General features: G+C 39.6%; 1 protein-coding gene across 1 annotated transcript in view; it reads left to right on the top strand.

The window, feature by feature from the left end:
- Positions 1 to 14435, top strand: part of TENM4 (teneurin transmembrane protein 4) — a 342135-nt gene that overhangs the window by 156673 nt on the left and 171027 nt on the right. Inside the window, exons 5-6 of the mRNA XM_053969741.1 lie at positions 7493 to 7663; positions 12454 to 12668. Coding sequence (XP_053825716.1) covers positions 7493 to 7663; positions 12454 to 12668 — 386 coding nt within the window. The remainder of the gene's footprint in view (positions 1 to 7492; positions 7664 to 12453; positions 12669 to 14435) is intronic.

The following is a 14435-nucleotide window of genomic DNA, read 5'->3' as shown; positions in this document are numbered from 1 at the left end:
ATCCATCTGGGTTGTGGAGAGCCTGGTATGCAGGATTCTCTGTTCCCACATGACTACAGTCTTGTCCTGGTGTGCAAATTCACATTCATTCAGGCAAAAGATGATTTATGAAGTCAGGTTTTCCATTTCCTGAGTGAGAGTTTTAAGCCACAGATGGAAAGCATTTATGTATAGGAAATAATTCCAGACACTAGGAATGACACACAGTGCTGTACAGAGTTTTTGGTCACAAGGTAACTGCTAAAAACCACACAAGACGTGGCCTTGCAGGAATCCCTCTTTCCTTGCCCCATGATGCCTGGCTGAGTGACCTGGGTATGTATGTGTGAATGATGTGAATTCGTGATATTACAAAGCACTGGGATCTTCAGTCAGGATACTAGATCTCAATTCCAGATCTGTGAACCTGTTCTTTGGGTATTAACTCACTACAACACTCAAAAGTGTCCCCATGCTCTTAGATGAACAGCAGCTTGGATCTGTCTAGTCCTGGACTTGACCATACAAACAAGTAGAGCAGATAGTATATGCTGCATCCAGCTTTTTGCCTTCTTCCTACACCAGTAGGGCCATACAGCCACTTCAGCCCTTGACTGTTGTGTGTTCTGCTACGGAAGCTTGGCCAGCACTGAAATGAAACAGCAGTGTAAGAGAAAAACAGTTTGATTTCTTTCTTTAATGTTTGTTTTACTGTTCTCATTCTTCTTAATCTTCCTTGATTTATTGAAAACTGACAAACCAGTGATTATTTCGTGCTGAAAGGCTCCTTTTCATAACACTGGATGTCACAAAAATATGGTTTATTCTGCAACAGTCAATTCTACCACTTATACAAAAATCATATGATTTCAGTGTAGAGACGGTTATCCAGATAATTATAGTCAAGTTTCTTCCAGTGACAGGACTGAAAGCAATACATTTACTTGAGTTAAAATTAACCCTGAGTAATTCCGTGGTGAGATTCAGCTTTTTCTCAATTAGGAGAAAAAAAGCAAAGCTCAGGTATCATTTTGGAGAGCATGTTATTGTAGGTCTGACTAAACATGAAGGTTAAAGAGGAATATGTAACCATCAGTATCTTATGCTTGTTTCCACACAAAGAGGGGAGAGCAAAGAAACAGCCTGTAAAAATGTCTTCTCAACCACCGAGCTTCAGCTGGTTTTCCTATTCCAAATCCCTTATACTTTTTTGTTTAACTTATCTTTGCTCTATTCTAACCTTCTTTTTCTCAGTTTCTCTCATTCCACATTTTTCTCACCTCCCTCCCCTTTCTCATTTTTATTCTTGTCCATTGTGGCATCAGTCCTTCTCATTTGTTCCTTCTCGCACAGTGTTTTTCCACTTTCTCCTTTTCCCCATGCTGCAGAGGGAGGCTTTGGAAAACCCTTCTCCCTCCCAGGAGTGGTCTTTTGGCTTGTGTTGGCTTAGGCTTAGCTGTCAGCAGTGCAGTGGGGTGCTTATAGAAACCAGTGGAGTAGCAAAGCCAAACTTCTCCAGATGGAGCCCAGTGCCAGTACAGCTGAGCTGGGGTGGCTGTGCAGAGAAGCTTTGCTTTTCCAAAGCTTGTGCCCTCCCCTGTGTTATTTAAGCAAATATACTGACATATATGGGCATATAGTCGTACAAAAATATGGATTCAAAACCTGGAGTATTCTTAGTGCAAAGCAGCTGGCTGGGGTTTTCAGATGAGAATCCCAAAAGACTTCTGTCTTGCCTTTATGCCCTTTACCCCTGCCCGTGCTGTAAGTCCAGGCTCAGGTACGGATCATTAATGCGTTTCGTTAAACTTTGATTCTGAGAAACTCGTTATTCATTGTTCGGGGCAAGATCAGTTGTTAGCTGGAAAAAAGTTGTTATTATATTCTTTCCTTTGTTTCTGTAGCAGCTTTGCCTGGGTGAGGAAGCACCAGGCTAGCTGTGGTACCTGCAGAACTTAGCCCTGAGAGGGCAGGGGAGAAGGAAGCAGCAGAGCCTGGGCGCTGCCGTGAGAATGCTTTTAACAAACACTGTGGAAGCACCTGGTGGCTTCAGCTGTAGCCTTAATCCAAACATCGTAATTGATTGGTTTGGTTACTTATTACACTTAGCTTGCTGCTTTGGGCAAAGCAACAAGCTAATAAAGGGCCAGCAGTTTGTTTTTCATTTTTTTTGCTGACTGGTGTGGTTTCTGGGGGTCTCATATGCTTCAGTAAGCATGTCTTGTCTTTTCTTCTCCCTGTGATCTATCACAATCATCTGCCTCTCTCTGCTAACTCCTTCGCTCCATCAACCTGTCCTAAGAGATGTCCATTTTGTTGACCATGTGAATTATTATCTTTCTTTGTCCTTTTTCATTCTAAATGTTGTACCACTTCCTTTGTTCTCTGCTCCGCTGAGTAAGGTGTTTTGACTTTAGTGTTTTGGTGTCTCATAAGCAAGTGGCAATAACACAAAGATACTCAAAAGCCTGAGTGTCTTCAAAAGAAACTTGGAAAGAATGTTCCTCTTTATTTGGCTTAACAGCATCTGCTGATGCTGATCATTGCATCCACAAGTAGCTATGGAGTAGGAATAATGCAGTATAGGAAGAGATAATATGTTAAAATCAGAAGAATCATGATCCTGAATCCTTGGTTTCACCGATATGAACTTTGATTTATACATGGTTAAATAACTCAGATGATGCTAAACTGTTTGCAGCAAATTTTCTTTGCTAAAGTGGATCTTGAGTCTAGCAAAAGAACAACCATATCACACTGGCATGGTTGAAATGCTGAACTCTGCAAAGTAATCAAACCCTGAAGGGACTGGAGTTTGATGTCCATTTTTTTTCCACCAAGAAGGCAACCACAGGTGACTTAGGACTGAGGATAAGGATTTTCTGTCTGCCACAGAAAATTCTGTTACCCATTCAGCAAGTTTCAGGGCACCTTTTGCTAGCACTTAGCCACAGGGGAAAGGTCATGCAAGTCAAAGCTTTAAAGTCAAAACATGAACATAATGGGCCAGAGGCCCCAGATGCCTTTATGTCATCTAAGTTGGTGGTGGTGAAACAGCCCAGAGAGCATGGGAGGTTTCCCCTAAGTATTGTTTTCATTCCAGGAGAAGGGAGACAAGAGTTTTCTTCTCCATGGGAAATATAACTAAAGCTTCTGCAAAGAGCCTCTCATGGAGCTTCCTAGGCAGTGAAAGCTACATGGTATTTTACAAAAGTGTACACTTTAATGATTGTTAATTGCAGAGTGCTCTTTTAATACATGGGGAGCCTTCAATATCTGAAAATCTATTGAGCATCGTGTTGGAGAGGGAGAGGGACATGGGGGCTTTTAGGAGGGCATTTACTCTGTCAGCAGCATCTTGTATCTAGCTAAGCAGGGGGTTAAAAAAAAAAAGCCAGAAAAAATATCCCAGTGGGTTCCATTGGCCCAGAGACTAAGAACATCAGGAATCTCAAACTATTTTTACAGCTTTTCTTTCCTTTTAGGAACATTAACACTTCAAAATAGATGATTATGCCTCTCATCCATGGTTACAAGGCTTGTCCATGTTTATGGTCCTTTGTTGGTTTTTTTTTTTTTTTTTTTTTTTTCTGTGAGAAAGAATTTTGCATCAATTTAGCACAGAACAAGGCTGCTCCCTAAAACCTTTAAACACAACTGTGTGCAACAACAGCTTTACACATCCCATTGAGATGTAAAGACCCAAAATATCCACTGCTATTACTACTTAACTTTTTAGCGCCAGCGTGGCAGTTAGAGCAAGTGGAGAAATGAATCTTCCACTGGGTTGCCAATCAGACACTGCTGGTATTTGGAATATAGTAATGAAATCACTTATTCAGGTGACATCCTCATAACATACCTGCTACGAGCGTGTATTTCCAAAGTAAATCAGACTCTTTGTTCTTGTTTCAGGTTGGCTTTTGTGGTTATTACCTACCTATAGCAGAAGTTGCATGATGTCTGTGCCACATGAATGGGGATATTTATAGGCTTTTATTTTGTGCTTAGAAACATCAAATCAGAAATCCTGAATACAGCAGTAGCTCTGAGCTTTTACAGTGTTTTCTGAATTTTTTAAGCCACTTGATAATCAAAATGCTATTCAAATAATTCTGGCTTACAGCATTCTGCACAAAATTTTATGTGCATGGTGTGCATAGTTCTCATTCTCATGGCTTATCACTGGAGACCTTCTTACAGCCTTTCAATACTTTAAAAGGAGGCTTTTAAGAAAGATGTAGAGAGATGTTTTACTAAGGTTGGTAGTGACAGGACAAGGCCATGATGGTGTTAAATGAAAAGAGAATAGATTTAGATTAGATATAATGAATTTTTATTATCAGGCTGATGAGGCACTGGCACAGGTTGCCCAGAGAAGCTGTGGATGCCCTATCCCTGGAAGTGTTCAAGGCCAGGTTGAATGGGACTTTGAGCAACCCGGTCTAGAGGAAGGTGACCCTGCCCATGTTAGTGGGGTTGAAAGTAGAGGGTCTTTAAGGTCCCTTCCAACCCAAACCATTCTGGGATTCTGTGATCTGTGTGATGATGACATCAATGTACACAAGAAGCTTTTTGCCTTAGACAAAATCTACTAGCAAAGGACAAAAGTTAACATTAATGCAAGTCTTTTAACTACTGTGTGATAACACAGTATCTATGTTACAGATAATTTTGTCATATTTTCTATTTCGGTACATTGTAAGACACTTTTCAAGCATTGAGAATTTAATGATGACAGGGAATGGTTAATCCACTTGCTCAAGTGGATGAATAATGTGCAGAAAAGCTGTAGCATCTTCCAGAGTGTCAGTTCTGTCATTACACTGAAGCAAGATGATCACTTGTTAAGACATTTCCTCTCATGTATTTTAAATTAATTTTAATGCCTGGAAGAAATGTTCATAGTTTTCACACTGCACCCAAAACAATGTTGAGTTTTTCACCTTTATTTGTTTGCAGTAAATAATGATCTACAATAAAAAATTCCTCCTAAGGAGATGAGAAGGAGCAATGGCCTTTTGGGGAAACAATGGCCTTGCAATGTGTTCCTAAAAATCTGTATGGCACTTAAGCTGTGATGTCCAAAGGACAGAGCAAGTCAAATGGTGTTACAAAGAAAGCAAACCACTGGCTCAGTTCCTGCCTAAACCAGGGATTCCCACTATAAGCTCATGCAGGTCATTCTAACATGAAGATGTCTGAGAGATGGAGCTGGTGTTAAGCACGTAGGGCTAGCAGAACTTAGGCCTAACTGCTGTCTAGGAATGCCTGAGTTTGGAGGAGTGAAGAGTACAGTTTCCATTCTGCTTGGAACTGCAAACAGCCATGTAACTACGAATATCCCATGTTAAACATAGGAACATGTGTGCTCAGAGCATCTAAGCCCTTGAGATCTGTAACAGCTCTGCAGCACATGGGTGACACTCTGGTCCTTGGAAACGTCCAGCCTGGTTGGAATTAAAAGATAGCATCCAGTACTGAGCTTACAACAAAACTGCTGGCAGAGAGCTGCATGAAATGCCTCTTAGAGCTTGCAACCCTGTAAGCATACAGTAAGCTAAGTGAATTAACACACAATTTCATTTTAATGCCCAAACAAGTGAATTGAGTTAGTCCTTTAATCTGCTGTAGTTCTCCTTTCCTTTTCTGTGTACTAGAAAAAAGCAGATTCCTACCTGATAAGGTTAATAGCTATGAAGTGCCCAGGCACTCTGATGATGAGGTCTGTATAAACACAAGGATATTATGCAAGTATAGTGATGCCAAATGCTTGATGCAGATTCCTTGTTCACGGTCTGATTTCCTCTCCTCCCTTGCACAGTTTCTCTGCTGAATAAATATATCCCTTTTAGATGAAAATACTTGTTCCTTTTCCTAAAGTACCCTGGTTAAATTACCAGTAGTGTTGGTAAAATTGCTTCTTGGTATATGTACCTGTTTAAAAATGAGTGTTGAACAGGTCCTCAGGAGATCTTCCTTGCTGTGCTTCCTTGCTGTGTGGGAGTTTAAGGAGCATATTTTCTTTCCTAATGGATAAAATTGTTAACAAACACAGTCCCCATTTACATGGTAAAAAAAGATTTTTGCACTCATGTTTTGTGATGTTGTAGCTGTGCAAAGACAACCTTGTTTATGTTGGTAAATGATAGGTGACCTAATTGAGACTGAAGTGGAAAAAAATCACATATTTTGCTAAATTGCCTAAACATGCTGTCTTCAGAGAGCTACTCAGATTACTTTTCAATCCTCTTGTAAAGATTGTTTCCGATGCACAGTTTTAAATAAACTAACCACTTGTCCCTAACAATGGTTGCCAATCTCAGGTATATGTTTCTGAATAAAAATAGAGTTATAGGCCATGGAAGTGCTCTGTTTCTTTACTGTTTTTTTTTTTTTTTTTTTTAATACTAAATGGCTGTGATGTTAGAACCATTGTATAGTTTCTTGGAGAAATTATAGTGTAAAAAATCAAGGCTTTCCCTTAAAAAAGAAATGTCATTTCAAATGTAGCAAATATCAGATCATTTAGCTGTGTAGAGCCTGAAGCTAAGCTGGATACTGATTGAATATGAAATGTTTATGTTGGGGATGGAAGAGCTGATATGGTAAGCCACAAGCCACATTCTTTTGCTTTACATTTGGAAGGGGCGAGTATTAGTTGTATAAGCATATGATTTCCATACTCCTCATACATGTGTTTGCTTTTTAAGTAGGCTGTCTTTTTCCTTAACTTCACTTGTTGTTATGTAATGCCTTGAAATAGACTCACATGTGCCCTGGATGACTTTGCATGGCCCAGAAACCTACAGAGAGCTTTGCCCTCCTATCACACAAATCTAAATGGTGCTGCTTGTTTTCAGATCTCAAGGATATGTCTTTGATCTGAATAGAAGAGGCTGAGTTGTATGAAGGAATGCTCAGACATAGTCACTCACATTTGTGATGCAGAGCACAAAGGCATGTATGCAAGATGGGTCTTGAATTGCCTCAGTTTTGACTTGGTCTTAACCAGGGAAAGCTGTCCGAGATGTCTGTAAGGGCTTCTGTGTATAATTCATGGGTAAAAAAAAAAAAAGACAACATATATAATACACTTGTGAATATGGCAAAACAAACCGGAGTACAGTTCCGTAGGATTTATTGGTATGTTAAGAAATAATACTCCTTGTATTTCTGTGTTCACCGCATTGTCACCCCAGCCTTGGAAGCTTTGTGAAGCACTGTGCCTGGTTATCCTATTACTCAGATCATGAGTCAGGAGTGGTTCTGCTGGAAGAAGCAGAGTGGATTGTTACAGGTGATCTAAATTGAGTTTAAGTGGGTGGAAAGACCTAGAGAGCTGGTATGGTAGAAGCAGCAGGGGCTGTCTAATTACATTAATCCCATTCTTGTCCTAAAGCAATGACCACTGATAAGGCACTGGAGCAAGGGTTTAGAAAGAGAAAGTGCCCTTGTAGTTCTGAAACTCTCCCAAACAGAAAAAGATGACTTTTCTCATTGCTCACCACAGCCATGCACCTGTTTGGCCTAAACTGGCACCTGCAGCCGATGGAAGGGCAGATGTATGAGATCACGGAAGACACAGCCAGCAGTTGGCCAGTGCCAACGGACGTCTCCTTATATCCTTCGGGGGGCACAGGGTTAGAGTTACCTGACAGGAAAGGCAAAGGAACCAGTGAAGGTATGGTTGGTGTGTGTCCATGTTGTGAGTCCTCTGTCTGCCTCTAAATTCCAGCCGTCCAATCTCATGTTCCATTACCCTCAGTGCTGCCATCAGCAGGTGCTTTTCCAGTCTTTCATGTCTAGAGCTAGTAGTTGTCAGTCCTGTTTCCATATGTTTCTAAGTTTCATTTCCCTCTGATGTCCACTAATGCAATAAAACTGTGTGAAACCTTCTCCACGCATTCAAGGCATTCTCACAGACTACAGAAGGCCAGCATGAAAATGCTGCCTTGAGTGGCTGTTTTCATGGGAAAACATTGTCTCTTGAAAATTAAATGATTCCTGGAGCACTGGATCAAGCTTCCTCTGCAGAACTACAAAAATGTTTGAGTTTGTCTATTTGGTGCCACTTAGTAAATGTTCTGAGGACCAAAATACTTACTGAGAGCTATTACACTGTAAGTTTTGGCACTCCAGAGTTGAACATAGCTTTGCAAAAGTAGCCAGATAAAAGGCCTAGTCACCATAAAGTATCATGGTGTTGACAGAAATTAGAAGCAGCTTATGGGTCCTCAATTCAGCAGCACCTTATTCAGCAGCTTTACATCACTGTGTTCTTTTTTTAGAGGCACCACTGCTAAAAGTACTTGTAAGCTCTGCGAAGTCTTATCCCTCCCCAGACATAGCTGGAGAAATGAGAAATGCAAACTTTCAGAAAGCTTTTTTTGTTTGTGTGTCAAGCTTCTCTATATATAATGATGAGATTCCAGTAAAGTAATAGACTATTTTTTATAGTTATTTTGGTGGAAGTTTTTTGAACAGATAAGATGTATGCTACTGTTCTTGCAACTCAGTGAACTCAAAAGTTTCCACAGAGTTCCCTAGCCTTTGGCTGACAGCCTGTGTTAACATGTTTAAATTAGTTGTAGCAGGTTTTTCCTGTAAGAGTTTTTCTGTCTTTATTAGTCCAAATAAAGGCCATAATTATGTGTGTTCCTTAAAACAGTGCATTTACTGGTAACTGATGGCTGCCATCAAGTTGCTAAAAGGAAAAATCAGCTAAGCAGGTTATTCTCAGCAAACCTTACTAGACAGTACAGCAAGCTGCAGACAGCCCTGCTGTTGTATTCAAAAATACTTAACGACAGATCATTTTCTTTTCCCCTCTAACTTGCCGTATGTTTCATTTTTGAATCATCTAGCTTTGATCTGTCCATTTCCTTTTAAAAGTCAAAATGAAAATAAATGTAGGTATTCAAAACTGCCATCCAAGTGAAAGACCTCTACTTGATTTTGTTTTAGTCACATTTACAGTGACATGAGTAGAAGTTTTGATTGCTGCTCTGTTAAAAGAGAAATCTGGGAAATAACCTAGTTATGTCATGAGAAGACCCCTCAAGTTAGTGCTTTGTATAGATCTTAGGGAATCTGTAGGCTTTAGAGGAAAATACCATGTCCTGACTAAAAAACACATCAGCACATCTTTGGGGCAGGAGAAGTACTGTCCAGCCTTCAAATGCAGCTCTCTCCTCACTAGGTAACTGTGTAACTAATTCTGGACTAGCAGTAATGCAGGGCTTCTGTTCTAAACCAGAATTTATGTGATTGAAATTTACTTTTAAAATAATTGAAATATATTTGAATGTCTTCCGGATCAGAATGAAATAGGCTGGAATGTGTTAGGAACATCCTTAGAGCTGATCTGAATGAATCATTACCAGTGTCTTGCCAACTCTCAGTAACAGTCATTCCTTCTCATCTGTGGCTGTGCTCCAGAACAGCATTTGCCTCTGTTCAAGCTCAACCCTGTTTACCAAAGCACTTAATCACATGCTTACATTTAAGCATGTAATTGACTGTGGTTGAAGTCAGAGCTTTGTGTATTTTTAAGTGTTTTGATGGGTCAGGGAACCATCCTGTGAGAAATACAGAGAGATCCAGCAAGGTCTGAAATGAAATAGTTCATTTTGATATAAAGAAATTAGGAACAGTTGCTACGGTAACTAAAAAGTTCAAGGTAATGTGCAGAACGAGCAAAGTAATTGACAGCCCAATTAAGAATTCAGACCTGAAGTTAATTTTAAGGTGTCAGGCATTCTGATTAAAAGCCAGTTTCTGATTAGAAGCTGAAATGGCTTTTTTATTGTACTTTCTTTGTGAAGTATCCAGTCCATAGGGCCTAATTTTATTGTAGCTGCAACTGGTGAAACAGAGAGGGATTTCAGGGACTGAATTCAGGCTGGTGAAGAAAGCTTCTCCTTGGACTTCTGTATCAGGACAAGCTTCAACCTCTGGCAACATGACGTAAGAGCTCTTAGGCTGTCTGCTTCTCAGACATACAAATGTCCACCAAGAGAAGACATAAAGTTTGTAATTGTTTGTACAGAAAGTTATTTCTGTGAGACTGTCTTTTGTAATCACAGAAGCATTTTTGTTTGCATGAGCAAGTGCTGATCTCTCTACAGAATGCACCGCGTGCTCATTTTCTTCAGGCTCTATCTTGCATAGCAACATCTGTCATATTAAATTCTCACCTTCCCTGATTCACTCTGATGTACAGTCTTTATTAATGAACAATCATGGGGCATATCAAATACTTTAAAGTTTTCATCTGAATATCTAAGAATCTATAAAACATGTCAGTGGTAATCAGAAAAAAATATATCCTTCATTTGAACTAAAACATGTGATGTCTTTAGTTCTTCTTTAATAGAATCCTCAATTTTTTCATCTTACAATAGTGCAATAAGAAACTTCGCATGAAGATGTTGGAATTGTTTCTCATAATCCTGAGAGTGTGAAAAGAAAATTTTAGTATGCCAAATCAATACAGTCAATCCAGTTGATAAAGTAATTCCCTTCAGAATGTAGCTGGTTGATTTTCCTTGTACAATTATACTCTATTAGAACAGAAGGATTCAGAAAGAATGCCCTTTTAACTAAGCTGTTTCCTATTATCTCCTTTAATATGTACATGAACTGAAAAAGGATAAAAAGTCAGCAGATTTCCCACCTGTATTTATTTGAGAGTGATGAGCAAACATAAATTGAGATCTTATAAAATTAAGAGTAGCTTTTTTTTGCGAACATGCAGCCTTTGCATATACATCTTTTATGCTGGTACGCATAAAACTTATGCCTCAAGATAGCTCATGCCATCAAGTCCTGCTCCAGCAGTGTCCTTAGGTAGTTGCTGACTTTAAATCAGGGTTTAGTGTTACTGGAGCCAAAAGTTCTGCAAGGAAAAATTCTCCATCCTTAATAGTTAATATGCCTATCATTTCTATATTGATTTTCAGAGACAGTTTACAATTTACATCTGTTTCTCCTGGAGAGTTTGTGTTCAGATGGTATGTGGAGAAACTTAAGGCAATACTGTGTTTAACATTATATAAACTTAAAGGAAGTGTCATTTGAAACAATAAAATGCAATGTTCTACCAGTCACCTTTTCAACATGGCAAGTAAATGCTGAGACTATTTGACAAAAATTCATGATAGATGGGAAAGGGTTTTTTTTCCCCATCCTCAAATGTAGATACTGGAAGGAAAAAATTCATAATGTGATTTTCCTACAAAAGAATGTATGTAGCCAGAAGTTTCCTTCTCATTTTGTTAGAATTGTTTGTTCTGTGAAACACAGAGTAGTGTGTGCTGTAATAGCACAGAGATAAGAAACAAATTTATTTGAATTTCCAAAATTAATAACTAGTCCTTGTTGGTGACATGTTGCTCTCCTTACTAAAGCCAGAATCTTTCAGGTGACAGTACTGCATGCTTTTCCACTAGAAGTGTCCTTAATAAAGGATGTTTGCTAGGCAGTTGCCTTCTTCGTCATCCCTATGCTCTGCACCCAAAGCTGTGGCCACTGGTTATAGCACAGGCTGAAAAGTGAACATTCTGGCATTTGATTTTTCATTCTGCCCCGCATTCCCTGGTCTTCCTTTGGGTCCAGATTTTTTGAAGCAGCCATCTGCTTTGGGAGTTATGACTGCATAAATTTCCAACCTGGAATTCCTCAGGTGTGTTTTTAGGGGTGCCAAGCTCCCTGCTGACTCCCTTGGACACTATGGCATGTCCTGATCCCATTTGAATACCCAGGCTCTCCAGCCTGGTAGTTTTAGAAACAGATGCCTCCATTTGTCTTCTGAAAGAAAATGGATAATAATAGCATACTTTACAGATTATATTGAAACCAAATTAAAACCTCTCATGTTTCTTAATAGATGCTACTCAAGTGCAGGGTATGGTCTCCTTTGTTTATCTCAGTCCTTTTTTTTCGTTAGCTTTTTTTTGACTATTTCAAATACTGTTACCACTGTCAAGAATTAATTTAATAGAGAAACACTTTCCTTTCCCCACTTAGGCATCATTCATGCTGCTGTTCTCCACACAGCCATTCCACTCTGTGGCACGTCTATCTCATTCTCGCTACACTTCTCTTTACTAATTTAATGATGATTTCTCCATTCCTATACTTACATTAATTTAGGATATAATGTCAGATGATTTATTCTCCTCTTTGTAATGTAATTACACACTCTCTGATGTTACAATTCAAACAAAAGGCCATTTTTCTCCAGGTTACTCTTCCCGTGCTCACGTTTTCAAACAAAACAGTTACTGAAGCCAGAAATAATCCTGCCAGTTTTCTCCCCATGATCGTATGGATTGGCTAGACAAAGTACTCTGAAGACTTCCGGACACTAATGGACTGTTTCTCAAGATCAGTGTCAGAGATACCAGTATGATTAGATTACTTACAGGATCTAAAAACTAATTCAAGAATTTTGTTCCTGTGTTTTGGCAGGAAAGCCCAGTAGTTTCTTTCCAGACGACAGTTTTATAGACTCCGGAGAAATTGATGTAGGCAGACGAGCCACACAGAAGATCCCTCCTGGTATCTTTTGGAGATCTCAGGTGTTCATCGACCATCCAGTGCATCTGAAATTCAATGTGTCTTTAGGAAAGGCTGCTCTGGTTGGCATCTATGGCAGAAAAGGACTCCCACCATCACACACACAGGTAATGGGACCTTAATTCAATTAAATTATGTTTCTCAAATTGATGTTTGTGTTATGTATAGTTTTATTTCATCTATTTCTTTCAAGAATTTGTTGCATGCTTGCAAGATGCCCAAGATCGTTTATCCAGAGAATGAGAATCAAGAGACAATTATAAAAATTTACACAAATTAATCTGGTAGGCTGTAGGCAGGGGCAGATCAGGTTGCCAGTTGCCTAAGGCAGCAGGCTGCCAGAGGAGAAGGGTTTTGTGAGGCTGGTAGTCACTGAGGGTACCAGTTGCTCCAAACAGCAGAAGATACCACCTTCTCCATCTAGTACTTTGCACAAAGGCAGCCACACTCAAACTGCATCCAAAGGAATCTTCTGTTAAGCAGATTCATATACCTCAGGTCTGTCTCTCTTTCGGCCACTGTCTTTCCCATCTCATGGTAAGGGCAGTGAGACCCCAGTTGGTCACCCTTACAGGAGCAAGATTCACTTCTGTCTTCCATGAATGCCTTGAGCCAACCCTTCACAAGATGTATGCTGACTGTCAGCTTAGACTGAGGTTTGTCAGGGCCGAGTAATTAGTGTATAAGAAAAGAAAACCAGATTTTACAGAAAAATGAAAACAGATCCTTTTTGTAACACGCCTTGACAAAAAACATATCAAAAAAATCACTTTGTGGGAAAAGCTCTTAAGAACCATCCCCTTAAGTAAGGAATTTATACATTATTTTCTCTCCTTTCTGTTTCAGCTTCTAAGCTGCTCTTACCCAGATTGATTAATACATTAGGGCATAATACACTGGCAGTGCAAAGTATCTTACTCCCACTTGCATCAGCAGGTTATCGAAGAATTAGCAGGTTTATGTTAGTGTATCTTGCCCTTGTCCTCTACCATTAGCTGAAAATACTAGAGATTTATAGAAATACCCTTTTTTTGGTTTTTGAACAAATATGTTTATTATGATCTCTGTGGATAATATGGTATTTTGTACATATTAACACACCTTCCACTTATTTCTGTCAAAGAGGTGTCATAAATCTCTGCCTGTCATGCTCCTCTGCCTACTTTTCTGCAGAATTAAAATATTTCAGTAGGATCAGCACATCATAATTTCAGTGCCACAGTAATGCTGTTACTGCCCTTTTCTAATCAGTCTCCTGTCCCAGGGAGATTCAAACATTTACAACTTTAAAATCCTGTGTTAGTTAAATATAAACTCAAATCGTGATTGCATAATACTAATTTTAGATCAGAACTCTGTATTCATTTTATTTGTTTATTATCATTCTTAAATTTTGTTACAGAACAGAAGATACTACGCTGATAGGTTCAATTGTTTAATAAAAAAACTAAAATTTAACACATAAACCTCACTTTTTTCATGGAGTGCAGGTATTGGTTTCCCCCAAGGTCATAAGTCCTGCAAGCAGATGTGCTCAAGTGTGGGCTCCATTGTCCATGGGGCCAGAGGTCCTGCCAGGAGCCTGCTCTAGCACAGGCATGGGATGGGGTCACAGCCTTCTTTCATGCATCCACTTGCTCCTGCATGGGTCTTCTCATTAGGCTGCTTGCAGGTGGATCTCTGCTCCTCTTTGGAGCTCCACAGGTTGCAGGGCCACAGCTGCCTCATCATGGTCTGCGCCACGGGCTGCTGGGGAATCTCAGCTCCAGCACCTGGAGCTCCTTCTGTGCTGACCTTGGTGTCTGCATAATTGGTCCACTCACATATTCTCACTCCCCTCTTCTTTAGCTGCAATTACTTCTGTGCAATAATCT

This window comes from Vidua macroura, chromosome 2 (genome assembly GCF_024509145.1).
Source record: "Vidua macroura isolate BioBank_ID:100142 chromosome 2, ASM2450914v1, whole genome shotgun sequence".
NCBI classification, from domain to species: Eukaryota; Metazoa; Chordata; class Aves; order Passeriformes; family Viduidae; genus Vidua; species Vidua macroura.
This window is presented reverse-complemented; position numbering and strand designations above follow the sequence as displayed.